This window comes from Hemicordylus capensis, chromosome 2, assembly GCF_027244095.1.
Source record: "Hemicordylus capensis ecotype Gifberg chromosome 2, rHemCap1.1.pri, whole genome shotgun sequence".
Classification (NCBI taxonomy): Eukaryota; Metazoa; Chordata; class Lepidosauria; order Squamata; family Cordylidae; genus Hemicordylus; species Hemicordylus capensis.
The window spans coordinates 331769793-331788335 of record NC_069658.1 but is presented as its reverse complement, the minus strand read 5'-3'; the positions used below and the strand labels follow the sequence as shown (position 1 = coordinate 331788335).

Here is an 18543-nt window from a genome sequence, read left to right as displayed (position 1 = left end):
GGGAGCAAGAGCATACAGGGAGCCAGCAAATCCCCCCCCCCACTTTGTGCACCAGGAGAAAAGTGGTAGCACTGCCATGTGGGGCCTAAAAACTGTTGTGCAGCATCCCAGGGCAAAGTTGTGGTGGCTCTGGGGATTTGGAGGCTTCCGAAGTAGAGATGTGCAAAATGTTTTGATGTCGAAATATTTTTACTCGAAACGGGCCATTTCGAATGTCTTGAGCTTGCGGGGGGGAAACACCCTTAAAATAAAGAGCCTGTTTCGAGCTTGGAACAAAACAACCCCATTTCGAACTGAATGTTTCAAATGTTTCGGGTGCCATTTTGGAGGCGTGTTCTCTCCTTGCTGATTAGTTTTCTGCCACTGACTTCCAATTGGCTTATGATCTTATTGGGTTTGGGGAAAAGGTTAAAAAATTGTTAAAAATCGCCTGCTTGCCCATTTTTTTTGTTGGTTGGGTGGTAGGCAGCACCCATCATGTCGGTTTGGGCTTGGCTGGAACAATATTGATTCATCATAGGGAGGACTGTTTAAACTGTTCTCTCCCTGGGTACCACAAGTGCTAGAAACAGCTCTGTTTGAGGGTGAAGAACTTGGAGCATTTCCATGAGTGTTGAGGTGTTCAGCCATCTCTGTATAAAAGCAAGCAGTCCTCCTCAGGCAGGCCTTCTTAAGGAGGGAGTTTTGCAGTAAGGGGGCCATGCCTATAAAGACCCTCTATGAACTTCCAGTTCGAATAACACTGGATTTTGGAGCTCTGAGTTTGGACTCTCAGTGTAATTTGTTTCTTCAATCAACAGTCATGTGAGAGAGATATGTCGGATTGGGATTGTGGCATTGTGGGGGCGTGCTGAGTCCGACCCTTTCCCTCTTGTTGTGTCTCTGATCCAAATTGCCCCCAGGAGCTGGTATTAGACACAAAGGAGAAAAATTACAGATACAACATTTGTCTGATATATGGAAAAACCTTCATCTCGCCCTACCTGAGATCTTTAGGGGCAAGTAGATTTGTATAGGGTGAGATGTTCCCTCAGATATGCTGTTCCTTTATTAAATTTATATCCTGCCCTTCCTCCAGTGAGCTCAGGTGATGTACATTGTTCTCCCCCACCAATTTTATCCTCACAACAGACATATTAAGTAGGTTTTTGATTGATTTGATTGATTGACTGACTGATTGATTAAGTACCATCAAGTCTGTGTTGACTCTTAGCGACCACATAGATAGATTCTCTCCAGGAATGATCTGTCTTCAGCTTGGCCTTTAAGGTCTCTCAATGGTGCGTCCATTCTTGTCATAATCGAGTCCATCCACCTTGCTGCTGGTCATCATCTTCTTCTCTTTCCTTCAACTTTCCCCAGCATTATAGACTTCTCAAGGGAGCTGGGTTTTCGCATAATGTGTCCAAAGTATGATAGTTTGAGCCTGGTCATTTGTGCCTCGAGTGAAAATTCTGGATTGATTTGTTCTATGAACAAATCAATAGTATCAAATCAATAAGTAGGTTAGGCTAAGAAATAGTGGCTGACCCAAAATCACACTTCATGACTGAGCAGGGATTAAACCTCTGTTTCTCCATTTCTAATCTAACACAGTCTCCCTACACTACACTGGCTTTCTTTAGGCCTTCTAAGATCATGACCATCATCATGAATTAAGCCCTGAATGAACAGGATAGCCAGTTGCGCTGAAACAGTACTCCAAAGAGTATGACAAGATTTGCAGGCAATGGGGAACAGGAAGGAGTGGCAAGGCAGGAAGCACATGAGTAGCCAGTTTGGGGCAAGTTGCTCCTATATGAACAATGGAAGCATATATAGTCTCCCCCTGCTATTCTTGTGGGGCAGTACAGTGGTGGTATAGTAGTTCTAACAAGCTTTCTATCTCCAGGAATCTCTGTAGGCAATGTGACAGCCACAGATGCTGACCAGACAGAGATCAACAATCGTATTACATTCAACATTGGAAACAGTCAGGACTCCAGCAAATTCCTGGTATATGCCAGCCAGCTGGGGCCTGGCTGGTACCAGGGGAACTTGTGGCTGAAACGTGACATTGCTCTTGACTATGACCGGCTGCAGGAGAAGTTCTTCGATTTGACCATGCAGGCTGAGAATTCAGACTTTGGTGGGGCAGTGGAAACCGCCACAGCCACAGTGAGGGTGAATGTGCTGGACATCAATGATGAGCCCCCATCCATCATTCCATCTCCACCGCATGATATCGAGGTCCTGGAGAACATCACCCTGCATGAGTTAGTGGAAACGCTGAACGCCACCGATCTGGATGCCAACAGCTCACTGGTTTTCCAGGAGTTAGCTGTAGCCTGCTTCAAGAACTCCGCTAATGCAGGCCACAGGTGCCGGGACTGGTTCCACCTGGAGCCCAATGGCTCACTTTATGTGACTAGTTCAGGGATAGACTATGAGACCTGCGATCTAGTGGAACTTACCTTGCGTGTTAAAGATGAGTTCACTGAGGTGGGAGACCCCTACAGTAGGAATGGTAAGTGATCTGAATCAACAGGCCTTCCCACACATTTCCTCCTGACCCTCCAGCTTCACAAATGCCTTCTGCTGCTTTTCACAGAATCAGAATTTTAGAATGAGGAGGGAGGTTTTCTAGTCCAACACCCTGCTCAGGGCAGGAATCTGCTGTAGTATCACCCCTGGTAACTGGCCATTCTAGTGAAGGAGAGCTCATCACCGTGTGAGGTAAATTGTTCCACTGTCAACCAGCTCTTGCAGTTAGGAAAATCCTCCAAATGTCCAGCCTGAATCTGCTTCCTTCTCATTTCTTCCCACTGGTTCTAGTCCTGCCCTCAGGAGCAACAGAGATCAAGTTCACTCCTTCGTCTTTGTGACAGCCCTTCTGGTATTTGAATATGGCTGTTGTATTTCCCCCTAGTCTTCTCTTCTCCAGGCTAAACGCATCCAGCCCCTTTAATCATTCCTCATAGGGCTTGGTTTCCAGACCCTTCACCATCTGTATTGCCCTTCTCTGAACTTGTTCCAGTTTATCAGTGTGTTTCTTAAAATGCAGTGTCCAGAACTGGACCCAGTGGCCAATATTATGGACAGCTATCTGCTGCTGTAAAGGAACTCTGTTTCTTGGCGCCAAGGCTGTTCCAAGTTCAGCCAACATCTTCCTGAGCAGCAGAGCATGTGCAAAGCAAGGGCGGAGTGATTCTTGCTGATTTCCCCCTGCCTCTGTTAATGCTCTTCATCATCCAGAAATATGTCCCCGAGGGCTGTGCAATGCTCAGGAATGTATTTTCAGATGGCAAAGAACACAAATGGGGGCAGGGAGAAATCAGCAAGATGTTGGCTAAGCTTAGAGCAGTCTTGGGACAGAAGAATGGAGCTCCCTAACAGAAGTGGATAGCTGCCCACCATGTTGGCCACTATTCCATGTGAAGTCTGACCAGTGCAGAACAGAGTTGGCAATGTTACGTCTCCTAATGTGGACACTATGCCTCTGTGGATGGAACCCAATATTGCACTAGCTTTTTTAGCTGCCGCACATAGCTGCACTATGCTGGCTCATGTTCAGTGTGGTCCACTAAGACATCTAGATTCTTTCTCCAGTACTTGAACATATCTTTTTATCCCAGTGAACGATGCTTTAGGGAGCCATGCAGGACTGCTGGTTGCTGGTGGTAGAATTACCATATACTCTAGTCCCTGCTCTCCAAAGAAGCACTGCATATTGTACAAAAAAGCTGCTGAGAGAAATGTGTAGCAGGAACAGAAACCTGTCATAATACCTGGACAGCCCTTACATACCCTCATTCAACTAGGGCTGTGTCTGAGAAGAAATAGAGTCACCAATGGAGGCAGTGGAAGGGTGAAGCTAGGCCTGATAGCAGCACAACCATCCTGGATTATACTGAGTTCTTGGAATGCATGTTCATCTCTCCCTCCCCCCACTGCTACCTCTCCCAGCAGATGACTTATTTGCCGTCATTTTGCTCCCAGCAAGGGTGGTTTCTGGTTCCTGGTTCCCAGCAGCAGAACCGTGGTTGCAGAGCAGCTCTACCTTGACCACCACACTTTGTCTGCATCAGGTTACCAAGTGGTTGGTTACTAATCCCCTCCCAACTGGAGACACAGTTCTCTTGCCATTGCCTCTTATTGGGATGCTGGTTGTGTGAAAATAACACTGCTGACCCAGCATCCCAGAGCTGGAGGCTCTTTATTCCTCTGGAGTAGAAGTAGCAGCACTGTAGCCAATGTAGGAGCAATGCAGGGAAAGGAAAGGATGCTTTTACAGTAACTCTTTCAGGAAGCAATGTGTTGTGCTTTTGATTGAAAATGTGAGGCAGGAGGTGCAGTAGTGTCTTGCTCACTGGAGCGGAGGACTGTGGCTCCTACCTGCAGGGGGCACAGAGAAGGCCTGCAGAGCCACCTAGGCACAGTGATTGGAGCTTCCTCCCCCCGCCCTTTTTTTTTTTTTTTTTGCAGAGACCCTGAGAATAAAAATTGTTGATGTGAATGACAACCCACCATTGTTCCTTCCTGTGATGGATACCTTTGGTAAGAGCATTATGACCAAGAGAGTCACTCACAGCAGTCAGGATGTTCCATCAATGCCCCCTAATGGATGGGTGGGGTTGATGTTGTTTTGTATGCCAAACTGCTTCAAGGATTCTAGCTCTGCCCTATGCTGACAAAATTCTCCTCGGGCTCAGTGGGAGGGGCCTGCTCTTTGGGACTGATATCATCAGCCCTGTTCCCACCATGTGTCTTTAATGAAGTACAACTGAGTGCCGTTCTCAGAAAGCTTCTCCTTCCATCAGACGACAGCCCTTCCCGCAGTTCATGACAACTACCAGATTTCCCCCTCTATCCTACTCAGCCATTTGAGGAGGAGGAGCCGTCAGTCAGTTTTGCATCTCATATTCTTTAGCTAGGGCAAAGAAATACCCCACTGGAGACTCAGTCATTGCCCATCTATGGGAGCATGTGCTGGTAGCAGAAGGGCAATTGCCTCCTTGTAACCTGCAGTGGGTAGTGGGACTTAGAGCTCAGTTTCCAGCTTGCCTTGCTCTTTGACACACTCTGATCTGTATCTGGTATTTTGTTATAGTGGTAATCCCAGAGATCTCGCTAGTGAAGGTGGCTGAGGTCAAGGTAAGAGAGTTTGGAGTGTTGCTGTGTGTGTGCGTGTGTGTGTACATGTGCATGCACGTGTCTCTATCCATTTTGGCCCTGCCTATGGTGGGAACTGGCTTTGGTTCTCTCAAGCTGTGAGACAGGGTGAGAGAGTATTTCAAAGAGCACCAGAGTTTAGAATGTTCCTCCTTCTTCCAGGCTAAAGATCGTGATTCAGGGGTGAACTGTGTGATCACGTTTGCCATCTCCAAGGTAGTTTTCATCCCAGACAACGGGCCCAAACAGACCCTTACAAATCTTTTCAAAGTGGTGACAACAGTAGAGGAGGACATCTACGTTGGAAGTATCCAGTAATTGATGGGGTTTTCTTGTCTGGAAGAACAAGATGGAAACCACACTGGTGGACACTAATTGGGTGGCAGGGGGAATTGATGGTCCGTAGCACTGAAGGCTACAGCCATCAAAAAATCACTCGTCTGTTTGGGACTTCAAATCTTTAGTAGAGCTTCTGATCCTGGACCTAAAAGAGGCTTCCCCCTCCCGCTGCTGCGTGGGTGTGATGTTAACATCATTAGGAGTCCACTGAGGCAATCTCTAACTTTCCTGTCAGCCTAACACTTCAGTGCTGATTCTAATCTAGTGAGGCTCTTCACACACGTGTGCAAAACCGGGCTCCCAGCCCAATTCGGCATGCACATGTGAACCGCGGGAATTGGGCCTATCCCAGCGGCACCACAGAGGCAAACCCACTTGTGGAGCCACCCTTTAAAACAAGGTTAAGGGCATTTTAACCTCATTTTTTCTGCTCATGTGTCAGTCGCAGCTGGCAGACTTGGGGAGGGGAGCGGGGATCCCCATAACGAGTGTGCAGTGCATTATTGGAGCTCCAGGGGGTGGGCCGACAGAGGGCAGCATGTCTCAGCACCCTGACCTGTGGAGCTGCTGGAGCAGCTGGTGCTCGCCTGGGTGGGCGATCCACCCACCCAGGGATGGCAGAACAATTGTCTGTGGGGAAGTAAGTGCTTTCGGGCTTTCTCCCCACAAACTGGGTAGCATATGTTTATTCTGGTTTCCCTGTGAGAAATCCAGAAGGTTGGAGCAGAGTATTGAAGTGGAACAGAACAGAACAGTACAAGATGGGATCAGGGGCAGGTCTGTTCCTTCACTGGTACAGAGTCTGAGGGTGAACAATTCCCAATGCCTCTGTTGCTAATACCTCTGTTCTTACAGAGTTGCAAGCAACCTTGACAAGTCACTGAAGGGCCGATATCAGTTGATGGTGGAAGCCAAAGACCATGGGACTCCCCCACTGAGTTCCTCAACATCACTGGATGTAAGACTCTTTTCCTGGCTTGCCAGGTTCCTTCCACAGTGCCAACATTTATCATGGCTTACCTCTGAGAACTACCATCTCTTTCCTCCAGATCTTCACTGTGGATCAAAGCTACCGCGTCACGCTGAGGTTTAGCACCTCTTTGCAGGATGTGCAGACCAACTTGGAGAAAATCAAAGCGTATGATATGCCTTTCCTCTACTCAGTGGGTTGACTCAAGGACAGAATCTGGCACAGGGCAAGAGACAAACAGCATGGAGAGGACTGCAGAAGGAGTGGGGTGGGGGTGGGGGTGGTTGTGGGTGGGTCATGTGGATTTCACATGTAGCATTTGAAATCTGAACCAGAAACTGGCTTCTTAAGAACTTCAGCTGTTGTTTTTAAGAAAGGAGGTTCGTATTCTCATCGTTGCAGAGAACATTTTAAAATATACAAGATATATCTGACAAATCAAAGGAGACGGTGGCTCTGTCTTCTAGTCACTAGGTAAAAAGACTTTTGTCAGTGCCACATGCAGTCTGTCTGATACCACAAACTGTAGTCATTCTCTCTCTTGGTAAAATATACAGAATTCTGTGAAAATTCACATACTGCATTCAGAAACTATGGAGTAGATGTGGGTTCCTTTGCATCATGCACTATGAGCCAAAATATGGCTTTCATATTTGCAGAGTTTTAGCCTCTTAGTGCAGAGTTTTAGCATCTTTTAAAAATCTAATTCTGCACATGGCCATTTCAGTTAGTGGAGGAATCAATGGTCTAGGCTACAAGGGCATTGCTGGAAAGCCCCTTTTCTTGGGCTACAGTATGTCTGTGCTAAGAAGATTTAATAAATGGGATACGCTGCTAAGGAAAGTTGTAGAATCTCTCTTGGTGGAAGTTCTCAAGAATGGCTGGGCAAACATCTGTGCTTTGTAAGTTACTCTGTTGTAGGATATGGGTTACTGGATTGGATGTTTCACACTTCTCAGTAAGTGGCACCACACTTTCTGCACGCCAATATGCTGCCATGTTGTAGGATTTGCAGTGTATCCTATGCTCACTGAGCACTTTTCTACAATGCACTGAAACTGTTTCAGGGTCAGATGCCATGATATTTGTGCAATTGGAAATGGCATCAGCACTGTGTTTGTTACATTTACACATTGTGTTTTAAAACAAACATTTTGCTTCACACTGTTCTTCCTGCTGGCCTAAGCTGGGGGGAAGCTCAGTTGTAGTAATAACCTGATAGTAGTTGCTCTTACCTGTTAGGTTCATATGTTCATGAAGGATATCCACTGCATGGCAGGTGGGGAATGAATCCTTACTCATCAAGTTGCAGAGAACATTTGCATGTGGCTCTTTTCTCCTTGTAGCGATATGGCTGCTCAGATAATTCCATTGTACAAATCAGTACAAAACAGAAGGCCATTTTCCAAGTGAAAGCACAAGCAATGTAAATTGGAGGGACCCTCAGGCACTCAAGGAACCTCAATAAGCCAGGGATGGGTAATTTCACCTTGGGGAATCATTCTTAAAATTGAACATGTTTCAAAACCTCAAAGGAAGAAGAAGAAAAATGAGCGGAGGGTCAAACTGACAAGCATACATAGTTTTGGTGGTTGTTGTTTGTTTGTTTGTTTGTTTGTTCAATGTATATACCACCCTTCCAAAAATGGCTCAGGGTGGTTTACACAGAGAAATAATAAATAAATAAGATGGATCCCTGTCCCCAAAGGGCCCACAATCTAAAAAAAACCATAAGACAGACACCAGCAACAGTCACTGGAGGTACTGCGCTGGGGAGTGGATAGGGCCAGTTACTCTCCCCCTGCTAAATAAAGAGAATCACCATGTTAAAAGGCGCCTCTTTGCCAAGTTAGCAGGGGTTGTAACCTTTGTCAGTTACAGAAGAAAACAATAGACTACATTAGTATGATTTCCTCTTTCTCATGGCTGAGTTGGAACATGGAATTAGTTTTTAAATATTGGATGCTAAATATGGCTGCCTTCATGTAGAATGGGTACTTCAGGTGCACTCTTCTGTACTTATGTACCATCTCTTCCACCACCAATGTTTTCATTTTGATATTATGATTCTCAGTGATGGCTCACTGACATGAGTCTCTCATGTCTGAAGGTGCAGAAGAAGCAATACTATAGAGGGTTACCTAGCACTGAGCAAGATGCAGCTAGAGAGAGTAGCCCTGTTTCTTTGGTGTCTTCAGCATTACCGTGGTACTCTCAATTGAGATGAAAATATACAGCCTGTATCTTGTGGCATATTTAGCCTAGAGTCTGTGAATAATTGTCTCCTCTTCCTGTGCTACTTCCAGGGCTCTGTTTGTGGCAACACAAGCAACATTCTACATGGCATCAATCAAGTCTATAGAGGAGTCATCAAACTCCAGATCTAAGAGGTGATTGGGACAGAAAGGATAGGAAGTGGAAGTGGGCAAGGCTAAGGAGAAAACAGGGCTACTCAAGGAGAATGGATGAATAAGGAAGGAGGGGGGTGGCAAAATAGGCCTGTTGTATGACTGGCGCAAACACTATCCAATGTGGTTAGAAGGTGCTGGTAGGAAGTGTGTGCATGAAGGAATATGCAGCTTGTGGAATGAATGGATTGGAGCCAATAAAAGAATATCTGAGGAGAGATGAGTGTATGGAGGTTCCAAGCACTGAGTTGGCATGTGGGTGGTGTTTGTGGCTAGGCCCAGTGTGGCAGATGATGTTATTGGCTCCATAATGCTGATTCATCAGCACTTGACTAGGTTTGCAGGGAAATGTGGCCAGTTAGCTTGTCAAATCATCTTATGTGGGATGGCTCTTTGATCAGCAAGGTAGCTAGGAAGGTGCTCAAGCTGATACCTCCAGCTGATACCGCCATCTCCTGAATTATTGTCTCCTATCCTGCAGGGCTCAGGAAAAGACAGTGATGGAGGCCTATTTTGTCATCAGCAATGGCACAGCTCTAACAGGCAACACTGTGCGCACGTGAGTGACAGAGGCTGCTGTGGAATGGATGAACCCAGACGAAAAGCAGAGTGCTTCTGTTGGCCCCGGGAGGAAAGAGGCAGAAGATGGGGAGGGGAGCAGTGCATGGTGAAGGGCTGTCCATTGAAAGGGATCTGGGCAGGAATGCAGTCTAGGGAAAAGGCCCAGGAAGAACTCTGGCAAGACAAGAAAAAGCCCCCAGAGAAGCCTTTGGGAAGCACTTCCTGATACTCTCCAAACTGTCTTCTCTCCAGGCTCATCCAGGAAAACGACAAGGCCTTGGCGCAGTTGCTCAGCCTTGGACTGCTAATCATCACTGTGAGTACATGTCTCCTGCTAATATTCCTAAATGTCGAAGAGCAGCTCAGAAGTCTCTCTGAAGAAAGGTGAGGGCAGCTGCTCATAATGAACACAAGGGATTCATTGGGGCAGGTACCTCTGAGGCAAGGGGTGGGCCCAGGAACGACAGCAGAGTCCGGCTTGGCCAGGAACCGCCAAGGAGAGGGCCATACGTCTGATGCCAGTGCTTCATCGGCAGAAACTGGCATTGTGGCAGCAAGCATATGGAGAAAATAGGCTTGAGCTGCAGCTGACACTAGCGTGAGGAGAGCTCTGTGGGTTCGGGGCTGTAGCCATGGAATAACCTAAACAGCCCATAGATATTAGTACTTGCTGAGCCACTAGAATAACCCATTCGTCTATCCCAGGATTCTGTGGAGCCAACAAACACCAGCAAGGAGCTGCTGCTGTTCGGTATCATTGTAGGTCTGGCTGGGGCTGGGCTTCTCCTCCTCATCATCTTGATTCTGACTGTCATGGGCATGAGGAAAAGGTACACAAACTCGTATTGCCTATCTACCCAGACTTATCATGCTGCTCATATCCCCGAATGAACACCACCTCATCTCTCCATATCTGTAAACCCCATCCCCTTTGTGTTGCATTGCATGGCAGCAGTGGCTCCTTTAATCTGCATACCTCTGGTGGTGGTGGCGGTGGCGGTGGTGGCGGCAGCGGCAGCGGCTGCAGCCTTTCTGCCCTTAAGGATTCCATTCCACTTGCTTCTGGATCCATAACATTCTCCCAGGACAGCCCTTTCCACAGCATGTTCCTCACCCTCCTCCCTCTTGCTTTTTCCTTTTTGCAGTTATGGGAGGAAGATCAAGGCCCTGAAAGCCCTGAAAGTGGCTTCAACATTCTCAGCGAAGGCCATGCAGCAGGGACCTGCAATCCCTGGGACCAACAAATACAACACAGAAGGGTATGCTTAAGTGGCGGAGGGTTGAAGAAGGACAGTTCCAGCATTCAGAGAGTGCAGCATGTACTTGGCTGCAAGGGAGCAAAACCTAGAAAAGTATCATATCTGCTTAGAGAAATATCAGCCCCCACCCCCACCCCCGCCCTTCTTCTTAGCAGCCATCTTGCCTCTTGATTACTGAACATGTGTGAGAAAACTTCAGGTATGGAGCTGCTCCAGTGCTGCATTTGTGCTCTCTGAAAAGACATAAGAGTGTCTCCAGACAATCTGGTCGATGTAACTGGACTCTGGACTCTGGAAAATGCAGCAGGACTATGCAGTTGAGAATATATGGTTTGATGGCCAAGGGGCAACCAGTCTTTCAGCTAGCTCTAGTGAAGCATCATTACATCTATTTCCTTGAAGCTTCCAGCTATGCTGTACAGAGGAGAGCAAAATTAAAGGAGAAACTGTAGGTTGCCTTGACTGAGAGTGATACATTTTGTGTATATGCATCTGTTGTACTCATAACTGTTTTGTGGCGTTTTGGTTGTCTGATGTATATTGTGGTGTTGTGTGTTAAGTGTTTGCATGGGCTGAATTCACAGCTGTCAAGACACTCATCTGTGGGCTGTTCTTCCTTAGGGCTAACCCTGTGCTTGGTTTCTCCTTGGACCCTTCCATGGACCTGGGCTTTGAGGACAACTCCAGCGTGGAGGTGGCTAGGTATGACTATGAATCCCATCTTTGAGCTTTCCTCCTGTGAAGAATCAGGTTGTGCTAATCTAATTAGCTTGCCCTCCAAAAGCCCTATCTCATATTACCTGAAGCCCTGAGTTCTTTACCCATCCATGGTAATCACGTATGACTAATCACGTAGAGCATTGAGATCATGTTGTGAATTTCTATGTCCCTGTCCCACGTTCTTGGTATCTGCTAGTGGGGGTGTTGAGACTTATAACTAGAGTTATCAAGCATTCTAGGATCATCCAAACTGCTTTCTCTTTTACAGCCTGAACTCCTTAGATGAGAACACAGTAGATGCTCCAGAGAGTGGTCCAGCCACTGTTCTGAAGGTGAGGAGGAGACCCAAGTCTGGCACTGTCCCACTACAAATTCTCCTGGCCAACATGTGTTCCTGCCATTTGATAACAATGTAGTGGTATTAATGGTGGTTGATTTGCACCCACAGTCCTTGGACAGATGTGTGTCAGGCATCAGCAAGAGTCTGCCCTGAATTCTGAAGCACCCACATCAGGGTGGAGTGGCCAGTAGCAGACAAGAGTCAAATCAGGCAGGGGTCGCAGTCCCAGGTAGCAATCGGGGTGGGGGTGGGGAGGAAGCAGGAGTGAGGCACACTCTTCATGGAGCCAGTAATGAACAGCTTGGATTGAGAAGCTGGCTGCGAGACCTAGGCTCTGGATTGACCTTTTGGGCCAGCTGACTGGCACTGCAGCCTAGATGGTGCCATTGAAGCCCAGAGCTCAGCCCTGGCATTGTGACAGTGTACAGCATACGTGGTTATATGATGCCTGAAGAGGGAATTTTGCTAATGGGAATCTGAGTCCCACTTGAAGTAACAAGATTTCCTGCTGTTGGGAGGAACCAACAAAGAGATGTCATTGGAAGTCACTGGGAACTGCCAGTGCTGTTAATGTGCATTTATTAGGAAAAGCCAAGGTGTATATGGAGTCAGATTTCCAGTTGTATCAACTGTGGGGTAATCTAAGGGAATCATGTACTCACAAGGGGCATATCAGTAGGTCTGTTTGTGTGTAACTGTTCTCCCTTTGCATGAATAATAGTAAGAAGAGTGTGGGCTTTACCTTGGGGGACTGCGGTACAACAGCTGTGATCCACTGGCCCCTCCCACCTGCTCTGGGGTGGGGAGAGCCTTCGACCCTCATCTGTACCCTCAATTGCGGAAAGTCTGCTCCAGCACTTGCACATTGCTCCCAGTCTCATCTTTGCATTCCCCCAAGCTTCTTAGTAAAGCAAATGAGGGAAACAGGCCCACGACTTGTTGCCTTTCCCTCTCTGTGCCAGCCCCCCCCCCCTTTGCCTCCCTCTTGTTTGGAGAGCCCCTGGTCTCTGGCCTGCCAGCCCAAATGCCAGGCAGTGTAGCTTTGGCGCACCAGTAGGCTACTCCTGTGTGCTGTCCCAGCGACGCTTGCCATGATGTGCCACGGCCAGGTCAGGCAGCCTCCTACTGGTGAGCCACACCTGCATCTACCTTTGCACACTCAGCCATGCCCTCATGTTCTCACTAGGGAGTCTGGCTTCACAGCATCTCCGCCACCTGGTCTCATGGGGACCCCTCCAAGCCACTAGTAGGAACAGGAAGAGGCATCACAAGCCATTGTGCGTACCCACAGCAAACAGCCTCTGCACTACATATCTGGGGTTTGCTGCATTGTGCTTGCCTTCATGCAAAGCTACCAAGAGCCAAGTGATCTTCCCCAGCAAGAGAGCCTGGAAGACCCACATGGTTCCATTGTGTGGTGCTGTGTGCTAGCTGCCCTGGGGCTGTGAAATATGGCTTTGGGGTGCCATAAGAACTTCAAACCTGTGTGGTGAATAAAAGCTACAGCTTAGCCACCACACAAGAGTTCCCCATCCTACAAGGACTGGACTGTTGGATCTGTCCTCTTGTTCCTGCATGGAAGTACAACACACAGCATGGCGCCTGTGTGGGGGGAGATCATATGAAGGCGGGGCCTGCCTCACTCCATATCGTAGCTCTTGTGGCTACAGCCCAGCAACCCAAGATCTGATGGCATCCAGCATTCCCTCCACAGAGAACAATGTTCTAAATGCTCTCTCTCCTTTCCTCTTAGCTGGGCAGAGTCAGTGCTCGATGGCAAGCCGATGGCTGGGAAGAGCCCTTGGAAGCTGCCCTAGAAAGCCACTCCCGTCACACAGCTGAAAACAAGCCACAGCAGCTGAGGCCTCCCAAGGAAGAGCCTTTGTCCTTCACCAACTCCTCTTTGGACACTACAGATCTGTGACGGCACCCATCCTCTCACCTGGCAAAGGAGGATGCAGCCGGCTGTGAGCAGGACACATGGGGGAGCAACTCTGGCCTGGCGAATTCACACCAGCAGTGGCAAGAAACACTCGCCACTCCTGGGGAATACTTTTAAACTGGTGGTTTATGGTTATCTGTATTAACTCCCCCACAGGCCTGTATGCTAACCAGGACCAAGTCTGGCCCGAGCTTGAGCCAGAATGAGAGAACACACCACACAAGAAGAGGGAGCTGATCAGTGCCTTCCACGTGAGGTTGTGTCAACAAAGCATTTCTGCAACGTGTCTGAAAAGTGGGATGCAACATGCCATCTCCCATTAAAGACTGGGCAGGTAACAGGGGTTCCGAAGCAAGCTACTAGTCTCTGGGCACACAGCCTGCACCATGCAGCTCCATCCCTCCCCCCACCTCATTCCTGGCAAAGACAGTGGCCTCCAGTGACCTCCTTCCCCTTCTTGGACATCGTGCAGCAGTGATGTCTGGGTAGTGCATCCAGACCCCTCTGCATACGCAACTATGAAGTACTAATAAAGGAACCAGCTATTGCCCACATCTGGCTTCATGTTTCCTGAGCTCACATTTTCTTTTTCTAGGAGGATATACCAAGCATTTGTGTGAAAAGGGTTTTGCTAAAGCCTTTTGTAGGGTTCCAGGGATAAGGTCTATGGAGACCTACTATCATAGATACTAAGAACAAAAACCAGCCCTCCTTTCCTCAGTCATTTGATTCAACTCTGGCCTAGGAATTTATGACCTTCTTACCTGTAACCTTTCCAGCTGAAACTTGATGCTTGTGTTTTTCAGGATGTTTTCCTGATAGGATAGTTAGCTGGTTGCCCTGTGTTCCTCAAACATAAAGATTAGTGGTGGGATTTCTCTCTGCGTGAAAAGGGCTAATTATATATCTGAGTTGTAATAACATCAAACGAAGGAGTAATGCAGGAAGTTTATACATGGCAGTTTTCTATTAAGAGAAGACTGGAATTTGGAGGCCAGATTTCTACACAAGCTAAATGACTGTGCCTTAGAACAGTTGGTCGCAGAACCAACCAGAGAGAAGGCGACCTTGGATTTAATCCTGAGTGGTGCCCAGGACCCATGAGAGATGTCAGAGTTGAAGAACCATTGGGGAACTATAGTGTGATCCAATTCAGCTTATATTCAGGTGGAGCACTGCATATAAGTGTTATATGTGTCAGCATATAAGGCTGAGAGAGAGTCCTGTCTGCAGCCTTGTAGAAGCCGCTGCCAGTCTGTGCAGACAATACTGAGCTAGATAGGCCAATGCTCTGACTCAGTATATGGCAGCTTCCTATGTTCCTATGCCAAGGAAATCCAACACAGATGTGTTGGACTTCAGAAGAGGAAACTTCTCAAAAATGAGGGGCATGGTAAAAAGGAAGCTGAAAGGGCAAGTCAGGAGGATCAAATCACTCCAGAAAGCATGGAGTGTATTTAAAACAACGATAATAGAAGCTCAGTTGGAATGTATACCAAGAAGGAGGAAAGGTACTACCAAGTTCAGGAAGATGCCAGCATGGTTAACAAGTAGAGACAGGGAAGCTATAAAAGGGAAGAAGATTTCCTTCAGAAAATGGAAGTCCTGCCTAAATGAAGAGAAAGGAACATAAACTCTAGCAAAATAATTGCAAGGAGACAATAAAGGATGCAAAAAGAGAGTTTGAGGAGCATTTAAGTTTGAGGAGCATCTGGCAAGGGCAATAACAAAAACTTCTTTAAATATATCAGAAGCAGAAAACCTGCCAGGGAGGTGGCTGGACCCTTAGATAATGAGGATGTGAAAGGGATTATTAAGGAGGATAAGGAGATTGCAGAGAAGCTGAATGAGTTCTTTGCATCTGTATTCATGGGGGAGGATACTGACCATAAACCCGCACCGGAACTGAGCTTCTCAGGCATGGAGGCAGAAGAGCTGGGGCAATTTGAGGTAACAAGAGAGGATGTTCGAAACTGTCTTGAAAAACTTAAAATTAACAAACAGCCAGGGCCGAATGGCATCCACCCAAGAGTTCTGAAGGAACTCCAGTGTGAAATTGCTGATCTCCTTGCAAATATATGTAACTTGTCCCTAAAGTCAGGCTCTGTACCAGAGGACTGGAAAGTAGCTAATATAACCCCAATTTTAAAAAAGGAATCCAGTGGGGACCTTGGGAAATTACAGGCTGGTTAGCTTACCTTCTGTGCTGGGTAAACTGATGGAAAGCATACTTAGGGACAAAATTGTTAAACATAGAGAAGAACAGGCCCTGCTGAAGGAGAGAACCAGCATGGCTTCTGCAAGGGCAAGTCTTGCCTCACTAACCTTTTAGAGTTCTTTGAGAGTGTCAACAGGCATGTGAATAAAGGTGATCCAGTTGACATAGTAAGTATGCTTGGACTTCCAAAAAGCTTTTGATAAAATTCCCCACCAAAGGCTCTTGAGTAGACTTAGTAGTCATGGGATAAGGGGACAGGTTCATGTATGGATCAGTAACCAGTTGAAGGACAGGAAACAGAGAGTAGGAATAAATGGAGTTTTCACAATGGAGAGAAGTAAGAAGTGGGGTTCCCCAGAGATCTGTACTGAGACCAGTACTCTTTAGCTTAGTCATAAATGATCTAGAAGATGGGGTAACCAGTGGCAGATGACACTAAACTATTTATGGTGGTGACATCCAAGAGAGATTGTGAGGAGCTCCAAAAGGATCTCTCTAAACTGGGCAAGTGGGAAACAAAATAACAAATGAATAAAAAATTTTTTAAAAAAACCCTCAACGTCACATATACACTGATGGGGTCTGAGCTATCGATGACTGACCAGGAGAGAGATCTCAAGGTCATGGTGGACAGCTCATTAAAAGTGTCAACTCAGTGCGCAGCAACTGTGAAAAAAGTAAAATCCTTTAAAGTTTTTAATTTATGTAAACTGCTTTGAGTCTAAGGAAGTCAGGCGGTCAATAAATTTGCTAAATAAATAAATAAATAAATAAATATCCATGCTAGAGCTCATTAGAAAGGGGGCTGAAAACAAAAATGATAATATTATAACGCCCTTACACAAATCTATGGTGCGGCCACATTTGGAGTACTGCGTACAGTTCTGGTCACCGTATCTTAAAGAGGACATTGTAGAACTGGAAAAGGTGCAGAAGAGGGCAACCAAGATGATCAGGGGCCTGAAGCACCTTCCTTATGAGGCAAAGCTTCAATATTTGGGGGGTTTTAGTTTGGAAAAGAGGTGACTACATGGAGAAATGATAGAGGTGTATAAAATTATGAAGTAGAGAGAATGGACAGAGATAAATTTTTCTCCTTCTCTCCCAACACTAGAATTAGGGGTCATCCCATGAAACTGAAGGCTGGGAAATTTAGGACCTAGAAAAGGAAGCACTTTTTTACACAGTGCATAATTAACCTATGGAATTCTCTGCTATGGGATGTGGTGATGGCTACTAGCTTGGATGGCTTTAAGGGAGGCTTGGACAAATTCATAGAGGACGGGTCTATCAATGGCTACTTGTTAGTGGATATAGGCTACCTCTAGCCTCAGAGGCAAGATGCTTCCAAATGCCAGTTGTAGGGAGCAACATCAAGAGAGAGGACATGCCCTCACCTTTTGCCTGTAGGCTTCTCAGATGCACTGTGTAAAACAGGATGCTGGACTAGATAGGCCTTGGGCCTGATCCAGCAGGGCTGTTCTTATGGAGTGCTGATGTACGTCTCTAAGTGATTATTTCTCCTTGAACATAACAAATTTTATGTTATAGTTTAACTCCCAAATAAAGAAGCAGGTTGCTATTCTGAACCTCACCTGACTCTTTGCAAGACATAGGTACAGGTCATAAGTGTTTGAATTTAACTCATTCCCTTGAAATTATTTTTCATATAAAGCCCTTTAAAATAACTTTTATTTTAATGTTTTATGCTTTCTCTATGTTCTGTATATGCTGAACTGGAAGCTATGTAAGTAGAAGCTTTCCCCCATGAGTTTTCTTTAATATCATCAATAGAATATCCTAGTGACTTTGAACTCATGTAGTAGTGTATTCTCCAAATTGAAGCTTTGCATGTCATCCAGCTTCATGATATAGCTTAAGCCATAGGTTTTCCAATGTTGGGCTCCAAGATGTTTTTGGACTACAATTCCTATCATTCCCAGACAAAATTATCAAAGGCTGTTATAGCTGGGAACTCTAGTCCAACATCTGGGGACCCAAAGCAGGAAATTCATGGCTTAAGGCCAATCTAAATACTGAAGGTGGTGTGAAAAGTCATCTAACTAGAGGCAACCTGTGACACTACTTGTCTCAGATAATGTCCTACTTAAGTACCAGTTAACATGAAGCGGCCATGCTGGTTCCTTGCAGAGCCTTTGACATGTGGTTGGGGCAAAGCAGCAGCACATGCAGGGAGCACTGCAGTTGGATTAAGGATAACATCTCTAGAAGGAAGACGTGTCATGGCAGTGCAATTTATGACCCTATGTTGGATCTTGATAAAGTTCCCTGCCATCTTCTCAGTGTTGGAAGACAATGTTAATGACTGCAAAACTGGTTTCAGGTTTCAAGGCATGTACTGAGCTTCCAACCTCTTTGATATGCCTCTTTCCCCTATTTTTGCTTAATAGGCACTGGAAATACTGTTCCCTCTAACAGGAGTTCCCAGATGTTGTTCATTACAACTCCCAGCATCCCCAGCTGCAGTGGCTTCTGGCTGGGAATTGTGGGAGTTGTAGTCAACATCTGGGAATCCCTGTTAGAGGGAACAGTGACTGGAACTCTCCATTAGGTTGCCACAGAATCTTGTGTCAGAAAGGCCCATTGTTAGTCCTTTCTGGAGTGTGCTATGAAC

The 18543-nt window shown here is 46.5% G+C and overlaps 1 protein-coding gene across 3 annotated transcripts in view; it reads left to right on the top strand.

Annotated features, from left to right (window-relative positions):
• Positions 1 to 14237, top strand: part of CDHR2 (cadherin related family member 2) — a 43078-nt gene extending 28841 nt beyond the window's left edge. For 2 of the 3 annotated variants that reach the window (XM_053288918.1, XM_053288917.1), the window contains 14 exons: positions 1892 to 2506; positions 4465 to 4536; positions 5090 to 5133; positions 5314 to 5465; positions 6346 to 6448; positions 6540 to 6628; positions 8767 to 8850; positions 9350 to 9427; positions 9682 to 9745; positions 10135 to 10259; positions 10575 to 10688; positions 11310 to 11390; positions 11677 to 11740; positions 13502 to 14237. In XM_053288918.1, coding sequence (XP_053144893.1) covers positions 1892 to 2506; positions 4465 to 4536; positions 5090 to 5133; positions 5314 to 5465; positions 6346 to 6448; positions 6540 to 6628; positions 8767 to 8850; positions 9350 to 9427; positions 9682 to 9745; positions 10135 to 10259; positions 10575 to 10688; positions 11310 to 11390; positions 11677 to 11740; positions 13502 to 13672 — 1856 coding nt within the window. In that variant the 3' untranslated portion in view covers positions 13673 to 14237. Of the gene's footprint in view, positions 1 to 1891; positions 2507 to 4464; positions 4537 to 5089; positions 5134 to 5313; positions 5466 to 6345; positions 6449 to 6539; positions 6629 to 8766; positions 8851 to 9349; positions 9428 to 9681; positions 9814 to 10134; positions 10260 to 10574; positions 10689 to 11309; positions 11391 to 11676; positions 11741 to 13501 lie in introns of those variants that run through there. The other variant, XR_008314757.1, reaches the window with a different exon arrangement.
• The last annotated feature ends 4306 nt before the right edge of the window (positions 14238 to 18543 follow it).